Source organism: Paralichthys olivaceus, chromosome 20 (assembly GCF_024713975.1).
Source record: "Paralichthys olivaceus isolate ysfri-2021 chromosome 20, ASM2471397v2, whole genome shotgun sequence".
Taxonomy (NCBI): domain Eukaryota; kingdom Metazoa; phylum Chordata; class Actinopteri; order Pleuronectiformes; family Paralichthyidae; genus Paralichthys; species Paralichthys olivaceus.
In genome coordinates this window covers 4,606,917-4,627,678 of record NC_091112.1, presented here as the reverse complement: position 1 = coordinate 4,627,678, position 20,762 = coordinate 4,606,917, and the positions used below count along the sequence as shown (strand labels likewise).

General features: G+C 43.1%; 3 protein-coding genes across 7 annotated transcripts in view; 1 reads left to right on the top strand and 2 right to left on the bottom strand.

Annotated features, from left to right (window-relative positions):
• sdc2 (syndecan 2) overlaps nucleotides 1-1,670 on the bottom strand; it is a 42,713-nt gene extending 41,043 nt beyond the window's left edge. Inside the window, exon 1 of the mRNA XM_020103771.2 lies at nucleotides 1,252-1,670. Coding sequence (XP_019959330.1) covers nucleotides 1,252-1,311 — 60 coding nt within the window. The 5' untranslated portion in view covers nucleotides 1,312-1,670. The remainder of the gene's footprint in view (nucleotides 1-1,251) is intronic.
• Nucleotides 1,671-8,926: 7,256 nt separating this feature from the next.
• On the bottom strand, nucleotides 8,927-12,686 carry LOC109639990 (probable thiopurine S-methyltransferase). 3 transcript variants are annotated; one of them, XM_069516843.1, is made up of 9 exons: nucleotides 12,531-12,686; nucleotides 11,209-11,331; nucleotides 10,599-10,691; nucleotides 10,374-10,506; nucleotides 9,931-9,983; nucleotides 9,773-9,847; nucleotides 9,599-9,684; nucleotides 9,421-9,465; nucleotides 8,927-9,244 (listed from the first exon to the last, which is right to left on the bottom strand). In XM_069516843.1, exons 2-9 carry the CDS (start codon nucleotides 11,304-11,306, stop codon nucleotides 9,126-9,128), a joined length of 702 nt encoding a protein of 233 aa, XP_069372944.1. In that variant the 5' UTR covers nucleotides 11,307-11,331; nucleotides 12,531-12,686; the 3' UTR covers nucleotides 8,927-9,125. The 3 variants fall into 3 exon arrangements, with proteins under 3 accessions (XP_069372944.1, XP_019959305.2, XP_069372945.1); XM_020103746.2 differs by having other exon boundaries at nucleotides 12,400-12,680; XM_069516844.1 differs by having other exon boundaries at nucleotides 11,209-11,392; nucleotides 12,531-12,581.
• Nucleotides 12,687-13,272: 586 nt separating this feature from the next.
• ext1c (exostoses (multiple) 1c) overlaps nucleotides 13,273-20,762 on the top strand; it is a 72,528-nt gene continuing 65,038 nt past the window's right edge. For 2 of the 3 annotated variants that reach the window (XM_069516841.1, XM_069516840.1), the window contains exon 1: nucleotides 13,273-13,759. The gene's annotated coding sequence lies outside the window, so the exon portion shown is untranslated. Of the gene's footprint in view, nucleotides 13,920-20,762 lie in introns of all 3 variants that reach the window. The other variant, XM_069516842.1, reaches the window with a different exon arrangement.

Below are 20,762 nucleotides of genomic sequence, written 5' to 3'. Positions count from 1 at the left end.
AAACAAAACATTTATCCAGGTAGCGAGCGGGACTGCTGACATTTAATCAGTCGATCCATTTCGATGAGCGTGAACCTGCACAACTGTCACAGCGATGTTCACAACAAATCCCTGTGATGCTGCTTTAACTCTCCTGTTTACTCTGAGCTGACTCGTAATCAGCCTGCTGATCACATCTTTCATTTCAGATGTCAAAATAGATTTTCATAAAGCGTGTCCACTCAAGCAATAAGATATTAACGATTACAAGCGTGTGGAGCAAACTCTGACTGTGTTAGAGCTAAAGTAAAGCAGCTGAAACCAAATAAAAGAAACTGAAGCTGAGCAGATATGGCAGCAGTGAGAGAAGCACATCGACCTCTGCAGGCTCTTTCTGAGCATGTCAGATAGATTTTAGTATCTTAAACAGGACGTTAAGCGAATCTCAATAATTATCGCATAATCAATTGCAATATTACAAAAGACGGATGTATGTAAATCAGACTTTTAAAATGTTTTACTGTTTTGCAAGTTTGTCATCCTCTCAAAGAAGAGTTCAAAACCACAACCTTTACTCAAGGGTTTGTGTTTAAACAAAGGAATAATCATGCAACAATCATCACGATAATTATCAGCATCGGCCGATGTGAATGTTTTTATCGTGAAGTGGCAGCAACGAGCTGAGAAACAATTAAATCAGAGGGTTTTTTTTTTTTTTTCATCAAAGCACACAAAGAGCCAGAGCACATGAAAGAGCCAAATGATTTTCACAATAAAGCAATTAAACAAAATGTGAAACTTAATTGAGCTAAATCTCAGACGTACATAATGAGTTTAAAACCACAACTTTTAATCAAGGACCCCCAAAAAAAAAAACTGTCTGAAAACTTCAAAAGAAGAATAATGGGACATAAATCGCGATAATCATCGATATGAACGTTTTTAATTGAATATTTCTGGTCACAGCTCGAATCTGAAATGACTCAAAGAGACTGGTTTGAGTGTGAAGCGTGAAGCAACGAGCCGAGTCCTCAACAACCACACCAGACTCCGGACTCGCTGGTTTCTCCATCAACACGTCGCAGGAGGTGATTTTGCAGAGAATCGCGTTAAGACATTCTGCAACTGTTTCCAGGCTTTTCTCAGTCAAATGAACGGAGCAGCAGAGAGCGTGGGTCCGTGCACCGGAGTTTTCTCCCCCCACACACACATACACACATACACACACACTTTCAACTTTGCTTTACACCCCCCCCCCCAAAAAAAACTCACCCTTTCCCCGGAGAGGACGGCGGCGAGGCCGAGGGTCAAAATTATCCAAACGTTCCTCATTATTCCTCTGAACGGTTTCAGTGAAAAACGCGTCGTTTCAGGAGTTAAAGTGTCAAATCTCTCCCCCTCTTCTTCTTCTTCTCCTTCTCCTTCTTCTTCTTCTTCTCCTGCTCCAGCCGCTTCTCTCTCTCTCTGGATCCACCGGATACGTGTTGCGTTTTTTGGATATTCCTCCTCCTCCTCCTCTCTCCCGACACTTATTCTCCTTCTCCTTCTTTTGCTCCTTCTTCTCCTTCTTCTCTTTATTTTGTTTGGTGACAGAGTTTAAATAAAGCTCTCTGTTCAATCTGCACAGTCCTCCGCGTGCTGTGTGGTGTCACTGAAATCTGCACGAGCCGCACACCGCTCTACTTCTCTCTGGCTCTCTCTCTCTCCCTCTGCCTCTCTCTCTCTCTCTCCCTGTGCCTCTCTCTGTCCACCTCTCTCTCTCTCTCTATCCCTCTTTCCCCCTTCTCTCTCCCCCCTCTCTCTCTCCATCCCTCTCTTCAACTTGCGTCAAAAAGTACCCCCCCCCCCCCCCCCCCTTTAACAATAACAACACAGTAATCATAACAAACCAATTAGGTTGTTTATTGCCAATTATTATTGATTATTATTGTTTGGTTGTTGTTGTTGTTTTCCACAGGGAGGCGCAGCGCGAGGAAAAGCCTAAAAGTTAATTGAGCCATTTATCTATAACGATAATTCACAGCGTTCTGCTTTAAATGATTATCAATTATCATCAAGCCTCGTGCAGGATGTATAAAAGGAAGAGCACATGTGATTGGTCAGTCTGTTGTTTCAGTGTGTACACCTCCCTTCATGCATATATATATATATATACATCATATATACTGTGTAATGTATATACAGTACATACTACACACAGTATACATATAGTCTATATACTGAGTAATGTATATACATACTACACACTATAGTTGGAATTAAACACTGACAGGAGCTTCAGGTCGTTTCTCAGATTTAAGCCTTTTATGGGCAAAGTCGCCCCCTGCTGGTACAAATCAATAGCTCCCCCAAACATCTACACAATACTACTTTTATTAAATATGTTTGGAAATAAAGCTGCATGTACATTTTACTTTTAGATGTTATATTACAGAAAGTGTATGACATATTTAATAGTTACAGCGTGTTACTGGACTGGACTCATTGTTTATAAGCAGGAAACATGATATTCCGAATTTTAAAATAAAAGTAATAATGATAATAAAGCCTGCCGGAACATCGGTATACCTGGATATATTTTAACAATGACAAGTTAAAGATTATTTTTCAATCATTCCATTGAAATTATAGTTGTTAAGAAGACAATAGCGTAGAATTGAAAATGTAGGACTTCTGGTTCTGGCAGGATGGTAGCTCAACACAAAGGCTCCCCTGTTTCACATTTACACGCAGGACACTTTAATCTGCTTCAAAACATGTGCAACTCAAACACTGCTGAGAGGGAATTTTGTCGTAAAACTAAAACAGAATCTCAGATCTCTGTTTTATGTTTTTTTTTCCATGTGAACGCTGCCACTGCCAGCTCAGTCCTCCACCTCGTAGTAAAATCACTAAATTAATTTACAGCAGTGGAAACAGCCTTTTCCCAGAACCCTTAGAAAACCACTAATCCCGCCTGATAATAGTCTGCCCTTTGTGCACGGTAAACCCTTCAACTCTCCGATCACAAGCGCTGCCAAACTAAATTCCTCAGGCACCATCTTGGCCACAGAGGCTGCGAGTCACTTCTGCAGCTACAAGGTGACTCCCTGGAAATGCTTATGTCAGTCAGTGCAGACCAAGAAATAGACAAATGTAAAACTGCAGTCTGAAAGCAAATGGCTTTATACTGTTGTAATGATTTGGATAAAATGTGAATATATAACAGATCTTGATGCGGGACGTCATTATTCTGCATTAAATGAAAACTATATACTGAGTTTAAACCCCTGATATCACAACCACGACATGTTTCAAAATGCGTCGTCCATCTTTATTAACTCCAGGTTTTCACTCCTGTACGTTTGTTTGATTGAAACCAAGATCGTTTAAAAACTACTGGACGGACTATGGGTTTTTTATTTATTTCATGAGATAGGGCATTTCCCACATTTTCATTGATTTATGAGATTTGTTCAGGGGACTACGAGTTTGTCAAGTTTGGTGCAGATCCAAACAAAAGAATCCAGATGTAGTGAATTTAAATGTGGTTTCGTAATGGGACTGTCGGGCCTCAGTGGTAGTTTACACTCTACAGTCTGTTTTCACCCTGTAGACACGAGTGAGATCAATTCTCTCACTCAAATCTCAGCACGACAGCGATAAGCATATTTCCCAAAGTGTTCTTCAAGGCGAACAGTTAATATTCCAACCCACTATTTCTTGTAATTCAAAATGCATAGTCTGAATGATGGTAGATATCGACTCTGCTCCTGTCACAGCAGTGCCTCTTCGATTACTCACTCACACCAGACAAAGGCGCCCGTTCACTGATAAGGCCGGTTTCACTCTGTCAGGTATCTGACTGCTCGCCTGGCATTAGCCACGCTGCACCGGACGAAGAGGACGAGGAGGTCGAGGGATGAGGCGGCGAGAGAGAGGGAAAGCGGCCATCAGGGAGATTTGGAGAAAACAGCAGAGGAAGAAGAGGAGGAGGAAGAGGAGGTGTAACAGGTCCCACTTGAACTGTACAATGTTCGCTGTCCTCAACAAACCCTTCATCTGTTGTGACCGGAATAGAAACAAACAGCAGCGGAGAAACTTAGTGGAGCCAGCCAGCCGTGCACGAAACAGAGGAGGACTTGACTTGATCATTGTGTTTGAAGAAAACAGGATTTAAGCACAGTGCAAAGAAATAAATGAATAAACAAATTTTAAAAATCTATCTTGTGACCCATCCCCCACTGCAATGCACAACCTTCCCAGGCCTCATCCTTTCCCTCCACAGAGGGCTTAACTCGGCTCCTGGTGTCCCAGATTACGCAGCCAATTAGGGCGAAGGCAAAGCCCCTTCTGCCACCGAGCTTGGATGGATAGTGGTGTGTGTGTGTGTGTGTGTGTGTGTGTGTGTGTGTGTGTGTGTGTGTGTGTGTGTGTGTGTGTGACTGTGGCACCGGTTCATGTAGCTGTCAGCCTGGTGTGAGGCAGCACAAGGACACAGAACGACACAGTCTCACAAGGGGAACCTTCAGTGAGCGCGGAAAGGGAAGACAAATAAAATCTGTGTCAAGGTTGATTTCCCAAATAGAAATTATGCCGAGTGAATTATGCATGCAATGTGCTGGACTCGCTTCATTTTCATATGTGAATTGAATATCTATAGAAAGTGAAGACCTTCAAAAGTTTTTATGGATTTCTTTATATTTAATTCAACAGCACCACCAGCTGGCAAACAAGAAACTGATTTAAATTCAGAGGCAATTCCTGACAGATGCAATGTGTGTGTGTGTGTGTGTGTGTGTGTGTGTGTGTGTGTGTGTGTGTGTGTGTGTGTGTGTGTGTGTGAGATGACACTCAGAGAGCTACTTTTCAAAGTGAGCCACACAACTCAGCCCCAAACTGAATCCTTTCGTGCTGAAGGATCCATCTGTAAATCTCAGCACACGTCTGTTTTTATGTGCCGCTGCAAAAACTTCTGCCTCTTTCACTCATACACCAGCAACTCGCTCTGCAGCTGAGGTCACAGTTTGTAGCGTGAAGGATGACCTCCAACATGGATGCCAGGATGGTCATCGCTGTTGTTAAAGGTCCAGTGTGTAAGATTTAGGTGAAAGGGATCTATTGGCAGAAAATAAATATAAAATAATCCTTGTGATGTTTTGACTAATGTGTTTCATCCAAATTGTTGTTTATTTTACCCTAAATCGGATCCTTTATATTTGAATACTTTATATTTACATCGTGGGCAGGTCGTGCCTACGGAGGCCGCCAAGATGTTTAGTAGCCCAGACTGGACAAACTAAACATCTTTTGAGTTTATATGACAACTCAAGCTACCACCAAGGGAAGGGTGAGGTGAGGGGTCAGCTGCAACATGCAACTTCACCAGTAGATGTCACTGAACAGACTGAACTTTTAATAACATCACCGCCTGGTTCATGGTCCTCATCCTCATCTCAGTTTTTATTTTCCACAGCGATCTATCTGCGGCCTCAAGAGTTTGGTTTAAATTTGTTAACTAAGCTGATTTGTCCATCTGTATTGGCTGAGCCACTAGAAACACTGTTTTCTGTGATTCTTCTTTTCAGTATGTTGCTTCACGGCTCTATTACGTCCAACCATCAATGTATTAACCAGCCGGCTCCGGATTCAACATATTAAACAGCAAATAACTCAACAGCTCAAACTCTAAAGATGTCTCGTGTTTGGTAGATGTCGTGTCAGGGCTCTTCACTGAAACGTGATTGATGGAGACGGATTCATCGCTGTGTCTGAAGGGAAGGACGTCTCTCTGATGTCTGACACAAGACTGACACTTGTGTAAGCTGCCAGAGGCCCAGTGCTCCTCTCCTGCTGTATGCACACAACACAATGTGGATTCTGCACCACCACCACTTTCAGCTGTCTCGTAGACAAAAAAAACCCAATTAGATTATTTATTTATTTTGTGTTTGTTCTGGAGGAACACATGGATCTTAAAATGTGTGTTACCATGGCAGCTTTCCTCTTCAATTATGGATATTTCTGGAAGTTTTCAGCACGAGTATGTCTGACAAAATGGAATATGTGAGGAGTTTCAAATTGCTTATACAGCTGTGGTCTGAAACCACTACTTGTAGAATATCGTAGTATTTTGTCAAAGATTAGAGGTAGTATACGGTGGCCCTGAGAACTACAATTGAAGAAAACCTGTGTGACTTGTGATGTAACTAGATGGACATTAAGGATAATTGCTTTTTTTTTAACATTGTGGTCACATGATTCAGATATTTTTATGCAGATATAAACCTAGCATTAGCCTGGTGCTTGTTATTATCCTTCCAGTTCAAGTTATCCGACAGAATTAATTGAATTGACTTAGCCAGCAATATAACATGCTAATAAAAAGACAATAACCTTCCTATGCCATGTGATTTGTGTATTTACATGCGTTTTCTTACATTGCAGCTACCGTAGATACAAACATTAAGTGATAATACGTTTAATTGCATTAGAGACCACTCTGTTTCACTGCTCTCTCTCCTCCAATAAAACCCTTTAAATCTGTATTCATGTCCCCCTCCAGGGTGTTTACATACACAATCTGTTCAGTGCAGTTGTCGACCCCACCCCTCCATCTGAGTTTTTACCCTGAACATCCGAGAGGTGTCTGGCCCTCAGCGGTAAAGTTATTCAGCGCTCCCCGCTCGCGGTGTCTCTGCTGCCCTTGTCCAAAGATCACTCGGCCCATCTGTTCCTCAGCGGCCGAGCCAGGAGGCAGCTCCTGAACCACCGTGACGCCAAGGCCCTGACGGAGGAGCTCCACCTGCAGCTGGTCAGCGTGGTGGTGTGAGAACATCACACGATATGCTCAGGAGGATGTGACTGATCATGATTAATGATACTGTGAACAGCCAAGTCAGATAAATAGTACGAGTCAATATTAGTTTAAGTTGCGGAAAGGGATTTGAGGCAGAAAAACTCAAAATATTCTGACTGTATTCAAATTGGACGATGTGTCTCCACTTCCTCACTCTATCTAGAAATGAAGACAAAATATCAATCCTGATGTTTCTCCCTGTTTTTATAATAACTAATAAAAAACAAAGTCTCATCCACTAACACGGAGGAGGTGGGTTTTTAGGAGCTATGCTGCAGATACAGGGGCTTCACTGAAACGTCACCGGATATGGATTCTTGAATTTGTCTAGTTTCAGTTTGAGCAAATGTTCCCAGAAGTTCACAGAAGACGTGACCGACCTCCTCGGCCGACCAACACTGACACTTTTCAAACTCCGCAGGACTGTGATACACTCTCCGACAGGTCATGTGGAGAGAAGTAAATAATGTATTTTGTATTTTAAAAAAATACACTTACAGTGACAGTGAGCCGCTTCCCTCGACCTTTAGTTCACTTTAAAGTAAAACCTGTGGCTGAGTGTGCTCTCACGTCCCCGTCTCCTCGGAGCCAGCCTCTCTCATCTTCACTGAACCGTTAAACACCGTGGAGGTCATCCCTGAGTACCCATCAGTCCTGCTCCTCGCCGTCAGGTCAAGAGTGTCAGCGTATAAAAGACGCCCAGCCTCCTCTTGGACGTCCCTCAAGGTCCTTTCCTGCCAAACATCACCCGGCCTCAGAGCAGAAGAAGCTGTGCAAACACTGTCGAAAAAAAAACAGGGTGAGGAGAAAAAGAAAAGAGAATAAATTCATTTAATGAGCATCCGGTATCTATACTTTCTAACCCAGCACCCCCTACTTATTCATTTTAAAAGGTCACAACAGCTATTTCTGTCTGGATAAAGGGTCACGTACAGAGCAGGGCAATAAGCTGCTGCTGTTAGCGTGATATTTCTCTCCCCTCCGTACGCCCACCTGGCTAAACACCGCTTCCAGCCTGTCAAAGCAAAGCACCTGTGTTATGTCAACATCTCCTGCCACTAACTAATTCATTAAGGCCACCAGGCGTAAGGCGGCGCTCAATGTTGTTCTGTTCTGCTCCCCGTCGTCCACGCTCACAGATTGGCCGTCACTCCGACTCGGCTCAAAGCTCCAGATGAGGCAACACAGCTCTGAACGTTTCAACGGCGAAGAATGACGGGTCAGTCCGTTTTCTATTTGCCGTCAAGGTGATTAATATATTGTAGCCAAAGGTCGTGATCACAACCATTCTGTTCTGTTCGACACACAGACCCTGGAAAAACACACAAGAGCTCGGTTGTGTTGAAAACTGGTTGACGTGTACGACACTGTGATTTTAGTTCAAGTGCAGGATGTGAGGTTAAGTACCAGTATTTCAAAAGTATATAACGAGGGCAACGCCAGTGGTGAAGTACTGTTTTCAAGTAAGAGTACGAATAAAGAGATGAAAACGTACTCAAGTACCTATGTCGAGTAAGATTTGCTTTTAAATGTACTTAAAGTACTTGCTGAGTGTGGCTTGTTTCCTTTTATAACTTGTACTGTTAGAGGCTGAAGATAGGAATTCAGATGAGCAGGGATCAGGCTCTTTTTAATACTTTGGCGCCCTCTATGGTGCAGAGTACATATCTCAGCCAAACTGAGGAGACATGATCAAGATTAGTCTCATAGAAAAACACGAAAAGATTTTTTTTTTTTTTAAAAAAAGAAAAGAAAAAGAAAGCTGCTTGTTGAGTCAGATCTTCAATTAATTATGGATCATCCACCAGGGGTGGGCCAGTGTCCTGACGCCTCCAACCTGTAGGGGGCGTCCAAACTTCACCTAACAGTGGCCTCATTCAGGATTGTTTAAAAATCTAATCACTCATATTCTGTTGAAATATAAACCCACGAACATGGTTTTATTTTATCTACCAATTAGTTATATAATAAGATTACATAAAATATATATGTATATATTTATAAATATAATGAAAAATATTAGAAAGACTGGTTTTAATATAATTAAATATTATAAAAGCTGGTTTAAATAGAAATAGAAATACAATCACAGTCACCTTACTCTTAAGGTTTGTTTGAGAAAAACAGTTTTAGTAAAAAAAAGCTGCAGTGCAGTGAAACACAACAGGAATCTCATGTTCCTTATATTTTATAATTCTTACAGGACGTTCCATTCAGCTTCGTACTTCCTAAAAACTAGACAGAAAATATCTCAGCGTAAAAGGAATGCATTAAAATGCCAAAGATCAGTTTTTCCACGCTGTGGGTTTTAACTGTTCTTCGGAGTGATGAGGTGCACGTTTTCAGTCAGGTAGTCCAGCCCCCAGCCTCGATGTCTGTCTGTGAAGGCGTCCACGGACTGCAGCCGCTCGATATCACAGCTGCTCCCTGAGGAAAAGATACACACCATTAAAAAAAATCTGCGGAATTGATCTCAGCCTTCAAACATCAGCAAAATAAATAAATGAAGTGTCGCTTCCTCCAGAATTTATATGGGAGGATAATTATAGTGCTCATGACTAAGTACAGACACAAACTCTGTCATATTTGTTCCTAACACTCACCAAACAGGCTCTGCACTTGCTCGTCAGGCACCAAGAACGGAGGACCTGGAAAAACAAATGCAAACACGTTTTAATCTTATGCAAATACACATTTTAAAATGCTAAATACAGAATAAACAGAAGGATGTAAATGTGTTTTCCTCTCCTTGTTGTTTTAAAACACAAAGTAAACAGGTACCTTTATATAATTCTGGATTGTACAGCAAAGTGTCCAGAAGGTATCTGCAGTCTTTGGCCATGAGAGAAACGATGAGAGACGCATACCTGTGGTGTAAGAGACAGTGTAGTGAGACAATGGTTAAATTTTAAATTGTCAAATATATGTTTGTAGAGCAGCTCGGGCTCATCTTACTTTTCTCTGTCTCTCGGGTTGATGGCCACCAGAGCGCCTCTGTCCCAAATCGCCCCGAACTGACCTTCGATGGAGCTGAGAAGTTGAAAGAAATGAACTGTGACCGATGTAACCGATTAAACATCTTTAAAAAAGGCAATAAGAAGAAGGTCACCAACCTGGAGAAGCTGTACAGGTCGCACTGATACAGAGAGATGTTTTTCTCTGAGCTCTGCGGAGCAAAGTTTGAGTAGCGTCATAAAAAAACATATGAAAGTCTTAAAGTCGACAACAAATAAAATGTGAATCAATAAATATGGAGGATAAATTATAGTTTTACATATTGAGTGACTCTGTACATTTTTGTTAAATTACTGGTTTCCCCCTGACTCTCAGTAACAGATGTATTGTTTTTCCTGCTTCACAATAAAAGCCCAGACGAAAGCTTTTATAGTGAAGGAGCAAGTAGAAATGGTTAAATAGTGAATACACTTAATATATAGAACAAATAATTCAAAACAGCTTTTTATAATCATGAGACTCTTAAAGATTATAGATCTTTATACTTATTCATCCGGGATGAGTAAAACATAGAACCCTCTGTTCACACGGTGTCACGTACCTTGTAAACCTTTGCTCCAGGTATGGCGGCGACAGGCTCCTCGCTGTACGTCAAGTTATTCTCCTCAAAGAACTGTTTTATAGCCTTTTCACTGATCTCCACCCCGACCACCGAGTGGCCCATGTCTGCTAACCTGGAAAACACACAGAGAGAGGATTTAAAAAGAGGAGTGGAGGGAAAACAATAGACTGCGATCATTATAGGATGGAATAAGCTTTTGCATACCACTTCATATCCACTGCTTTCCCACAGAGAGGGAAGAAGAAACCAACTCCCGTCCGTCCAGCGAGAACTTTATCGACATTGTTCTCCAGCATCCTTTCAAAACACAGAAAATACCAAAAACTGCTGTTAAAGCAACACCATGTTACCCAGGATCCCCGGCCTCCTGAAAGAGCTGCCGCCGTAACAAATCCACCAAACGCTTCAGAATTCTTCATATTTTAAAGGTTTCCTGTTGAATATTGGAGATAAACGCTGGTTTTTAAATGACTTCTCAGTCTTTTTAACTGATCTACACAGGAGATCGTACCCACTCTCTAAAGTTACACAGAGCAAGAACAGACGTAATGTACCGTCAAGCTCATTTTAAAGCTTATTCTTCTGTATTTGCATTTTTAACTGAACTTAAACCTCTTAAACTTTATGAAGTATTTGAAACATGAAATCAGAAAGAGCCTCGTGGGTGCAGGACATGAACGTCGCCTCGTCTCGTCTCCTTGTAAGTGAGTGATTTGTTTTGTAGCATCTTTTCTGACATTTCCAGGGGATAACTGGAGGCGATGGCGTCACCCTGTCAAGCTTTTAGAGAAGACTTAAGTTCTCCGGCTCTTACTTGTGTACGTGAGGCTGATGGAAGCCGATTCTGTCCTCCTGCCAGCGTTCCTCCCATTCTCCGAGCGCCATGACCCGGTCGGCCTGCGGTTCCAGCATGGCGGTTACGTTGTCCTGACCCCAACTACGAGAGGGGTCGGAGAACAGAGCAGAGAGAATGAGGAGAAGACCATTCCGATCTGCGGCTGGAGAATAAACACGTTCCCACGAATAAACACGTGCACAACAGCTGCGCAGTGTGAAATCTGTGACGCAAAACAACTGGCATGTATATCTGGGTTCATGTTTGTAGATATGAAAACTTAATTCACAGAACATACAATGCTGTAAAACACGTTTATGTTTATAGTTTACGTAAAGAAATAGTTCTTTAAATTCATGGTTTTGACATTAACAAAGAAATTACAGTTAGTGTTACAGTTATATCATTGTTTTTCAGGCTCTGTCCAGATGTTTTCTTTCATTCATAAAAAAAAAACAAGACAAGAGAAAAGAAACACAATCCGGCAGTTACAGTTCAAACAAAAACACAAAACCTCATCAGCACCGACATCAAGTTCCTGGTCCAAAGAGAAATTATTTCCAGATGAGTGGCATCGAGCAGCTGGTAAAGGAATGAGCCTCATATCTTTTCAAAGAGAATTCATTCGATATATATTTCCTTTGTATGAGTTTTTTAACTTGTTACGACACTTTAGGAATATAATTCAGTACAGTAAGTAATCTTTTACTCCCTAAATTGATACCAGGCCACAAAAGACAGTGAGTCAGGCTCCAATTATCACTGACCCGAGTGTAAGTGACTTGATCTGAGTCATGGCTCGAGAGTGCAAATCACGTTTGACCGGAAAATACAACATCAGATTACAACACAAATTACAAAACAACACAACAGCAAATCTCCAACACTGCGGCTATTCTGAGGTTTGTTGCTGTGTTTTGTGACTTCCTGTTTATCTTCAGGGATTCGTTGTTGAAGTGTTCAGTGATTTCCACTGACACGTCCTCACACAGCAGGCTGCAGCAGAAGGGACTGAGGATAAAGGTCATGGACGTGTGAACACAATGACCTGTGACCTCTAACGCGTAAAACATTAGATAACTGGAAAGTTTTGAGCTTCTGGTTCTCACAACATCTTGCAACTTTAGAAAACACAAAGCGTGTTTGCAGTTTTCTTTGTGGAATATTTACCTGGAAGCAGCATCGAGCAGAAGCGCGCAGAGCAAAAGCAGAACAAAATGTGACTCCTGCATGTTTGTCGGTGAACAGCTGATGTTTGTTGAGCTCAATTTAACCGGATCAATCAATACAGCAGGACCCACCTGCAGGAGAGCTGCTGCCCTCGGTCCGGTCTGTCAGGCTCAGCTGCAGGAAACACAGGGAGGAATCTGAGGGATGAATGAATGAAGGGAGATTATTTGAGGTTACAATGAAAACACACACGTTCAGAGGAAACACACCGCAGGGATCTCACTTCTGGTTAGGGAGGAGCGTAATGCTGCCTTCGAGTATCGAGGAAAACGTGGGAGATCCCACAACTCAGTCTAAAGACATCATCATCTTATTTGTGCATTTGTATGAGCATTTACATCATTTAATAGAGATATTGTATATCCTCACTTCATATGAGATTATCTTTATTATAGAATTTGAAATCCCTTAAAATAAAGAAGCAGGAGACACTGTGGTACCAGGAGGGAAAGGTCAGTGACTCTTTGTGGACGCGGGGCGGCGCTAAAGTTACATAAACGCTGGGTTTCACAGTGGAAACAAGGGGCTGTGTCAGTCCCAGCTGTTTCCTGGGTCATTATCGTGCTGTGTACATTCTTTTATACACATGTCTATGGCTGCACCTCGTTAAATGCGCAAAGGCCACGGTCGTTACGCATTTGGAAAAACATTCATTAACACAGTATGTGAAGTAAATTAATGGAAATAGTGGTGTATTTTAAACCAACCTGTTATTAGGATATTCTAATTTGCTTTTTTTTGGCTCCACCTGCAGATTCTTATAGGCTGTGTAGCTCTAGCTGCCAGAATAAAGACGCTTATACTTTATCGCAGTTTATTTTTGAGTCTGCATGCAAACCCATCAACATGATGGTGGATCACGATCTTCTCGATCTTCTTCAGCCACAATGAACACCACACTGCACTCACAGGGACCTGGAGGAGTGTGTCGCTCCTCCATGTCGCTTCAGTGGCTGTGCGTAATTCGGTGTCCCCAGAGCGCTCCAGTTGCGCCGAAATCCAGATGTGTGCGTTCGTCTCTACCGTGCGACTGAGGCGACGTCGAGCCGCCTCTGAGCCAATCAGCACCGCCCGGGGGCGGGTCGTACGTGAACTGTTGTGGATGTGAGGTGGTGGTGGTGGTGGGGGGGGGAGAAAATGGACAAATTTAACGCGCACATTCATCATTCATACGGCAGCGACGACGAGGAGACCTGCGCTCGCACACGGAATTGATCCGCAAATGCCCGGCCGTGGAGTGAAGAGGAAAACTGTACCAGGCAGAGAGGGAGAGAGGGGAGGAGCGCGGTCCGCCACCCCGGTAAGGTCGAGCTCTCAGTGGGGGAGAGGAGTCGCGGCGCAGCGGGGATCGTGCCGGGTGATTTCTGCTGTCTATGTTTAGAGGCTGCGCTCATCTGAGGAATAATGGAGAAGCTGCTGTCTCCGCGTGAATCACAACCTAGATTGTGTTGCATGTGCATGTGAGTTACTGTTCCTCATTTGGCTTCATGTGCATCACATCGCCTGTTTAAAAAAATAATAATAATAATAAAACGCATTGCTCTCCATCGCAACCTCATTTTCATCCAAACGTGTCACCGTCCGTCCGCAATCCGGATCCACACATGTTGCGAGTGTGTCTCCGAAGTGCGTTTTTCACCTTTTACGCAGCCTGAACTCTCCCCGGTCCCCCCGGTGTATTGTCGCCTCTGTCACTCTCACCGCTCGGAACCTGACATGTGAATCTCAGGTGGGATGTTTGAGGCTGAACATCACGACCACAAAACTACCTTTGAGTCAAAGTGTAGCCTGTGCGTATGGCATAAAGTCACCGTAATCCCAAGTGAAACGTGGGGCACTTTAATGCATCACCTGGATTATCATGACAACCACCAGCCTTTATTTGTTGGACAGCCTGTTGTGGAGGCTGGTGGAGGGATGATGGTGCTCAGACCGAGAGAGAGAGAGGTGCATGCTGGATGTGAGTAAGAGATCTTGGAGGGGGGGATTTGGAGGACAGGACGGGTCACTAAACGCGGTCACGTTATTTCAGTGGACGCGTCCGGACGGTGCGTATTTGTAGTAACTCAACCACACCGTGCGCAATGTGAGGCTCGTGAAGCTGCTGTGGAGGAGATGGGGGAGAAGTTGCTTGTTTTCAGCCGCGGTAGAGCTGCTGTCATCGGTGGGACTGAGCTCAGGTCTGTGCGTCAACTGTGGGGCCCCGAAAAAAAACTGGATGAACCTGCTCTGCTGCCACCTGCAACAGATCTCTGCATGAGTCTGTGACAGGAAGCCAGGAAAGGTGCAGGAAGCATGGGACTGTGTGGCGTTCAAAGACTGGAGAGGTAATTGTGGATAAGGATGCCCCCCCATGCGTCCTTGTATTCAGGCGTAGAGCTTTTGGAAACTCTTCACAACACAGTGACATTTTTGGCACATGATCCTCTTCTCCCACTGGACAGATGGTCTGTGGGCTGCACATTATACTGTGCCACCGTTAAAGAATATTAAACACTGTTCCCACTAGTTCACCTGTCTACTGTTGAAAATGAAAATCTATATTTAATTTGATTAATGTAATCTTAAAGCACTGAAATCCGTATTTCACAGACACATATTTACTTAAGGCATTTGTTGGAACAGTAAACTTTGCATATATCAGACAGTGTAACCTGACTTTCTTTTCATTGTAAATGAAGTCTCATTGGAGCTGTGGGGAATTTCCATTTTACTCAAAAGCTTCTTTGAAATATCTGCATTATACTTCCTGTCTGAAACGAGCACATGCACGGCAGGGCTGTGTGTCTTCTTGATGCAGTCCAAATGTTTAAAAACAAAAGAAAATACTTTGTTCTGCCTCCTGTTTACCTTGGACGCCTCTCGTGCATTCAAGATATATTAGATAATAGCTCAGGAAAAGAGCAGGAAATTACCTGCTCTCACATCCTAAGTGCTCCACGTATTAATGAATCCCAAAGAAACAAACAGGGCTGCCAGGGTTCACTGCAGCTCTTAATTACGAGTCTCTTGTTAGTTTTCGATGAGGAAAGATGGCAACTTTGGTGATCTCCAAACAAAACGTGGAGTCATTATCGTGGATGCGGTGGAGAAAGACTCTCTGGAGGAGAGCGGGCCTTGACGAGGATTTTCAACTGATTTATGAAATGACTTTATTGTAATGACAATAATGTAATTTTGCATTCACGATGGCTCTGTAATACCTTCCCTGGTGATTAAGAGAAGCACAAATCTTGTCTTGCAGAAGTGTTGGCCGAGACAGACAATATTTCTATTCCTGAGGTTGTGTGGTCATTTCCATAATCAGGGAATTCATTAGAGACGTTACAGATATCAGTGTGCAACCTTTAAAAGCTATTAACCCCGAAGGTCACTGTGCAGAGACTTCATGTATTATCATCCATTTTTGATTTGCTCTTTTTGTGTAAAAATGTTTTTCATAATCACATTGAAGATTAAAAGGAATGGAATTGAAAATGAAAATATGTAGTTAGTATATAATAGCTTCATATTATTCTTAAAACGATGAGATTAAAGGAAGATGAAAATGATTTTTTAAAGCTCATTTTCCATCACAGGCCTGGTAATCTCTTCAATTTTTAATCTGGGATGTCAGGGCCACCACACTAATTGAAGCTTGTCAGGAATGTGCGCCTCCTTCCTTATCCCAGGGTCAGATTGTATGTCTTCCTCTCTGTTGTCAAGGTCAAATTGTTTACAGGCCGATCTGATCTGAGCTCTGCGATAGGCCTGTCTCCGGGCCGGAGCTGCAGAGATAAGATGAGTAGCAGGTAGAGGAGGAGGATGGATGCAACGTGAGCAGGAGCAGTTAGTTAAGGCAGATGGATTTCAAAACCGCCGTGTCTGCTGTGTGTTGTCAGGTGCACACCCGGGCAGCCTGAACGCAGAGCAGCTTACTCGCCATATATCACAGTCCCCAGTAGGTTTTCCACTGTACATGCTCCGAGCTCTGTGTCAGTGCTATGATCTTGGTCTCTGTCTGGGCAATGCAGCCTGGATCTGCACATTTACTTGTCCCGGGTAGTGTAAACAGCGTTGCCAGATCCAGAGCGCGAGCTTGAACCTCCAAATAATTGTTCCTACCCATCTTGTTCGCTCTGTTAATTAGCCCTTGTGGCGTTGGAGTGCAGCATATTGTTGAGACATAATTAATCAACCCAGCTTGTAATTATTCTTGGGTTTGGAATGCGAGCGCGGTTGGAAGGCTGGTTGCGTTGCAGGGCGTTCAGCTCGAGGTAAACATCTTATTAACCGTGTCAGAGTCCCTCAGCCCACGCGGAGCAAGCATGGTGTTATTCAGGTGGTGTGTGCTGTTACCCATATTATGAAAATGGCCTCATAAAAAGAACCAGCGCTTGATTAAGTTTATGGCCGTTATGGTTCCGAGGTGGTCGAGCTAATGGAAAAACACTCTCATATCTGCATGGAGATAGCGAGAGATTATTTCTTTCTACAGCAAAGAGCCATTTGTTCCGCACACACCAAATTGTGCACATGTCTCCTCTTATATATGCATATGGTGCGTGTGGGAGTGTGAGAGCAAACCAATTTTCAAGGGCAACGAGTAAGTGAGGACGGAAAAAGGAGCCTGGATCACACAAGCCTTTAATGCAGGTTTGTCAGAGGAGACGCCCCCTGGATTTTTCTTTGGCTCGCCACAAACAAACAAACAAACCTCACACACTCAACCTGACTTCTGCCAGATTTGCAGACACCCCAGCAAAATGATGGAAACGCAACGAAGCTGTTATGCAGGCATCCTCGCCAATAAAAGCACATGTGGTCACATTCCGAGCCGTCCTGTCCGCTCCCGTCACTACAGCAAAAAAACTTACAATAACAGAGTTTCACAACCTCCTGTGATAAGAAATGAGTTTTATATTTTCTTAATCTTTGCTTTTTGCTTGTGCTTCACACACATTTAAATATTCATGTATTATAGCTACAGCGTTTCACATTATTGTATTAAACTCAAAGTGTTCTGGAGGAAAAATAGATTCATGAGCTCATGAGCTTGATTTTCTATATGAAAAGAGTTTTATTCAACAAAGAAGAAATGGTTTTCTGCAGAAAGGCTCTTGCTGTTTCTGACAGTGGTAGGAATTGGTGAAGCATATACAGCAGAGCTCGAGGTTGGTTGATTAGCATATCCTTGCTGTCATGATGTGAGAAGCAACGTCTCTATTTTTACTTCATGAACTCTTCGTGACCTTTAGGTCGGAAGGTCACAGAGCACGATTTTTAAGCTGATCCTCTGAACACATTTCTACAGCTGTATCAAGTACACATAGAAACAATTGTTCAATAGGAACATTTTGCAGACGGCTAGGTGGCGCAGTGCTTAGCAGTGTCGCCTCACTGGGTTCGAACTTGACAACTGGTTGGGATCTACGTGTGTGGAGTTTTGTCTGCGTGGGTTTTTCTATACGGGCACTTCGGCTTCCTCCCGTAGTCCAAAGACATGCAGGTTAATTAGCCATCGTCTAATGATAAATTAGTGTCTGGGGTCGATATTTTGGGGCTTCCAGTGTAAATACCCAGGCCGAGACTCCATATGAATGCAGATTGATTAAAAAGCCTATCGTTGATGCATTCTGGTCAATGTGTTCCACCTCTTTTGCTCTCGACACGCACTGTTTACCTGCGGGCAACCAAAACCTGCTTGAATGTGATGAGTCAAACTAGAGACAGAAACCAGAAAGGTTGTGGCCCCAAAATCTTGCTGCTCGTCTACAGATTCAGCATATTCACATAGTCAGTCTGTTTATAGAGATCAGTTAATTAGACTCTATAAATGGCCGGTCGGTGTGAATGTTTGCGAATAGTTGTTGTCTCTGTGTGTACAGAGGGTAAGGGTTAGTGATAATGGATGGATGGATGGAAGGAAGGGTGGACGGTGGAGCCAACATCTTCTGATTCAGATAGATTCAGAGAAATGTTCTTTTACACTGTACACTCTCTTCACACCGACTGACATTAAACCCAACATTTCCTGATTGTAGTTAAACTGGGAAACCACAAACCACAGCGTGTTTTATTACTGCGGTCGGTGCAAACTGGAATTGGTTATCAGAAATGCTTCTGCAAAACAACGGTCATTTCCCGCCTGTTTCTGGCTGCAGGTTTACGTTTCACAGAGAAGTGACAGAACAAGAAGCAGCAGCCACACTGAGTTCTTAGAAGAAGACGTACCACTGAGTTACAGGCGACAGGCGGCTCCTCTGCTCCGTTTACTTTGTCTGGAAATCTACTTGCATCACACGCAGCATGAAGTCAGATCACAGTTGTACATGGTATGATGAAAAAAGATATGGACTGACTGCTTTGCTAAAACAACACAAGTCTGTTTGGCTGCTCTGTAACAGATACACCAGCTCCCCTTTTATTCCTGACTGCACTCAGTGTTACCACAGTAACCGCGGATGCTGCCAAATCATCCAGGACTGACATTCTAAGCATTGAAACAAAAATTATTCCCACATTAAATAACTGTCCTCCATTCGGTCCCATTTTCAGTAGCTCCATTTTCAGACGTCTCAAATGAGACAACACAAACGACGCAGCGTGGCTATCTTCTGGTCCCTGGTCATATCTTTCAAGCCCGTAATGACAGAGTCCTGGATTTAATTTTAGCTCGACCGAGCCTTTCACCAAACCACAAGATTTGTGTTTTCTCCAAAACACTTCATTTCTCTGAACTAATATGTCGCCAGTTTTAGGCCAGCAATAACACACATGCCAGATGTGTGTTTAAGTATAGTTCAGACAGACGACTGCACACACTCCTGCACATATACAGCCACAAACAGCCACTGAGAGGCCTGTTGACACACAGGCATTTTATAGTGCAATCATCCAGGATTCGTGTCAGAGCACGGTAGGCCTCCTCCATTCAGCTGGACTGCCTTTACAAGCTAACCATATCATTTAGAAAGGAATGGAAATTTCATTTTACAAGGCATTTGGTCCATCTGGTGTCAATTTACAACGTTTCTATGTCACTATCCAAATCATTTCAGACTTAATGCTGCTTCTCTTAATAGAGTGAGACAGTCATTCTCCTGCTACCTGGAGAATGACTGTAATGGTGGTGGATCTCATTTTTGAGTGTTTCCAATGTCAGTTGTGCTTAGTGCCGGTGCTGTGGCCAGAAAACAGCAAATTGAACAAATAAGGGCAGAGTCTCTCCCTGAAAGACATAAGTCTCTTTGTACTGTAAAAATGTCCCATTTGGAGAAAGAAAATCACAAAGTGACAACAGCAGAATTCTCTGCAGAAGGCCATCATCAGTGACATCCATTTCAGAGCACGTCAGTTCTCATTTTGTGTCGGAGCCCACATAACAACACGGTGCAGAAGAATAAGGGTCTGTGTAAACGCAAATGAAGGGAGCCCAGATGCAATGACAAATTTCAATTCCGTTTCTCTGAACGACTTAATAATGCAGCTCTGTGAGAATCAGAGCAGCAGGTAGAAAGAGTTTAACGGGAAGCCCTGAAGGCCGTCAGGACAGGAAGTATAGAGGGATTGGTCCAGCTGTCACCCGTGAAATATCGCTCATTAGTTCCCTCTCCCTCTTTGTGTTCTCTCCTTCCATGACCCTCCAAATGTCCTTCAGCCTCACCTTTTATTCCCCACCACTTCTCTTCTTTTAAGTACTGACCTTCCAGATGTCCGGCTTCAGAATCAGATTACATTCAATAAAGCAGTCTGACCCTTTAAAGGAGACATATTCTGCTCATATTCAATTCGATTCGATTTGATTTGTCTAGCGCCGAATCATAGTACACATTATCTCAAGGCACTTTACATAGAAGGAAGAAGACCTTACAAATTATTGAGAAACCCAACAGTTCCCACAATGAGCAGCAGTTTGGCGACTGTGGAGAGAGAGAAAAAAAACTCCCTTGTCAACCAGTTGGGGTGAGCAGAGAAAAATGGGGAGGAGAGGGGAGATGGGTGGAAAAGAGGGGAGAGAAGAGAAAGAGGGGCAGGGGGAGGGGCAGGTAGAGGTGTTTAATGGTTCATGGTTTTATTTTACAGGCTCCAATGTTCAGCCTCTGTCTGAAACATTTGGCTTTCTGTGGTGTAAGGACATAGAACATAATGTAGAAGAGCTGGATTTTCCTGCTCTGATGGTACAAGATCAACCTGCCACTTTGTATTTGCTGATTTTTTTAAAGCATTTCCGTGCAAATATAGTGATATTTTCTCTCGGGCGTAATTTCATGGCTTGTTCAGTACACTCTGAATGAACCTTCCAAGATGTTTTCTTTGCACTC

Bases quoted from the DNA above. Each gene is read 5' to 3' on its own strand.
- LOC109639990 (XM_020103746.2), bottom strand. From the start codon at position 12,461: ATGCAGGAGTCACATTTTGTTCTGCTTTTGCTCTGCGCGCTTCTGCTC. The intron at 10,692-11,208 runs GTAAGAGCCGGA...GTGTTTTGAAAG, and splicing joins CATCAGCCTCACGTACACAA to GATGCTGGAGAACAATGTCG. The intron at 9,984-10,373 runs GTACGTGACACC...TTTGCTCCGCAG, and splicing joins CTGGAGCAAAGGTTTACAAG to AGCTCAGAGAAAAACATCTC.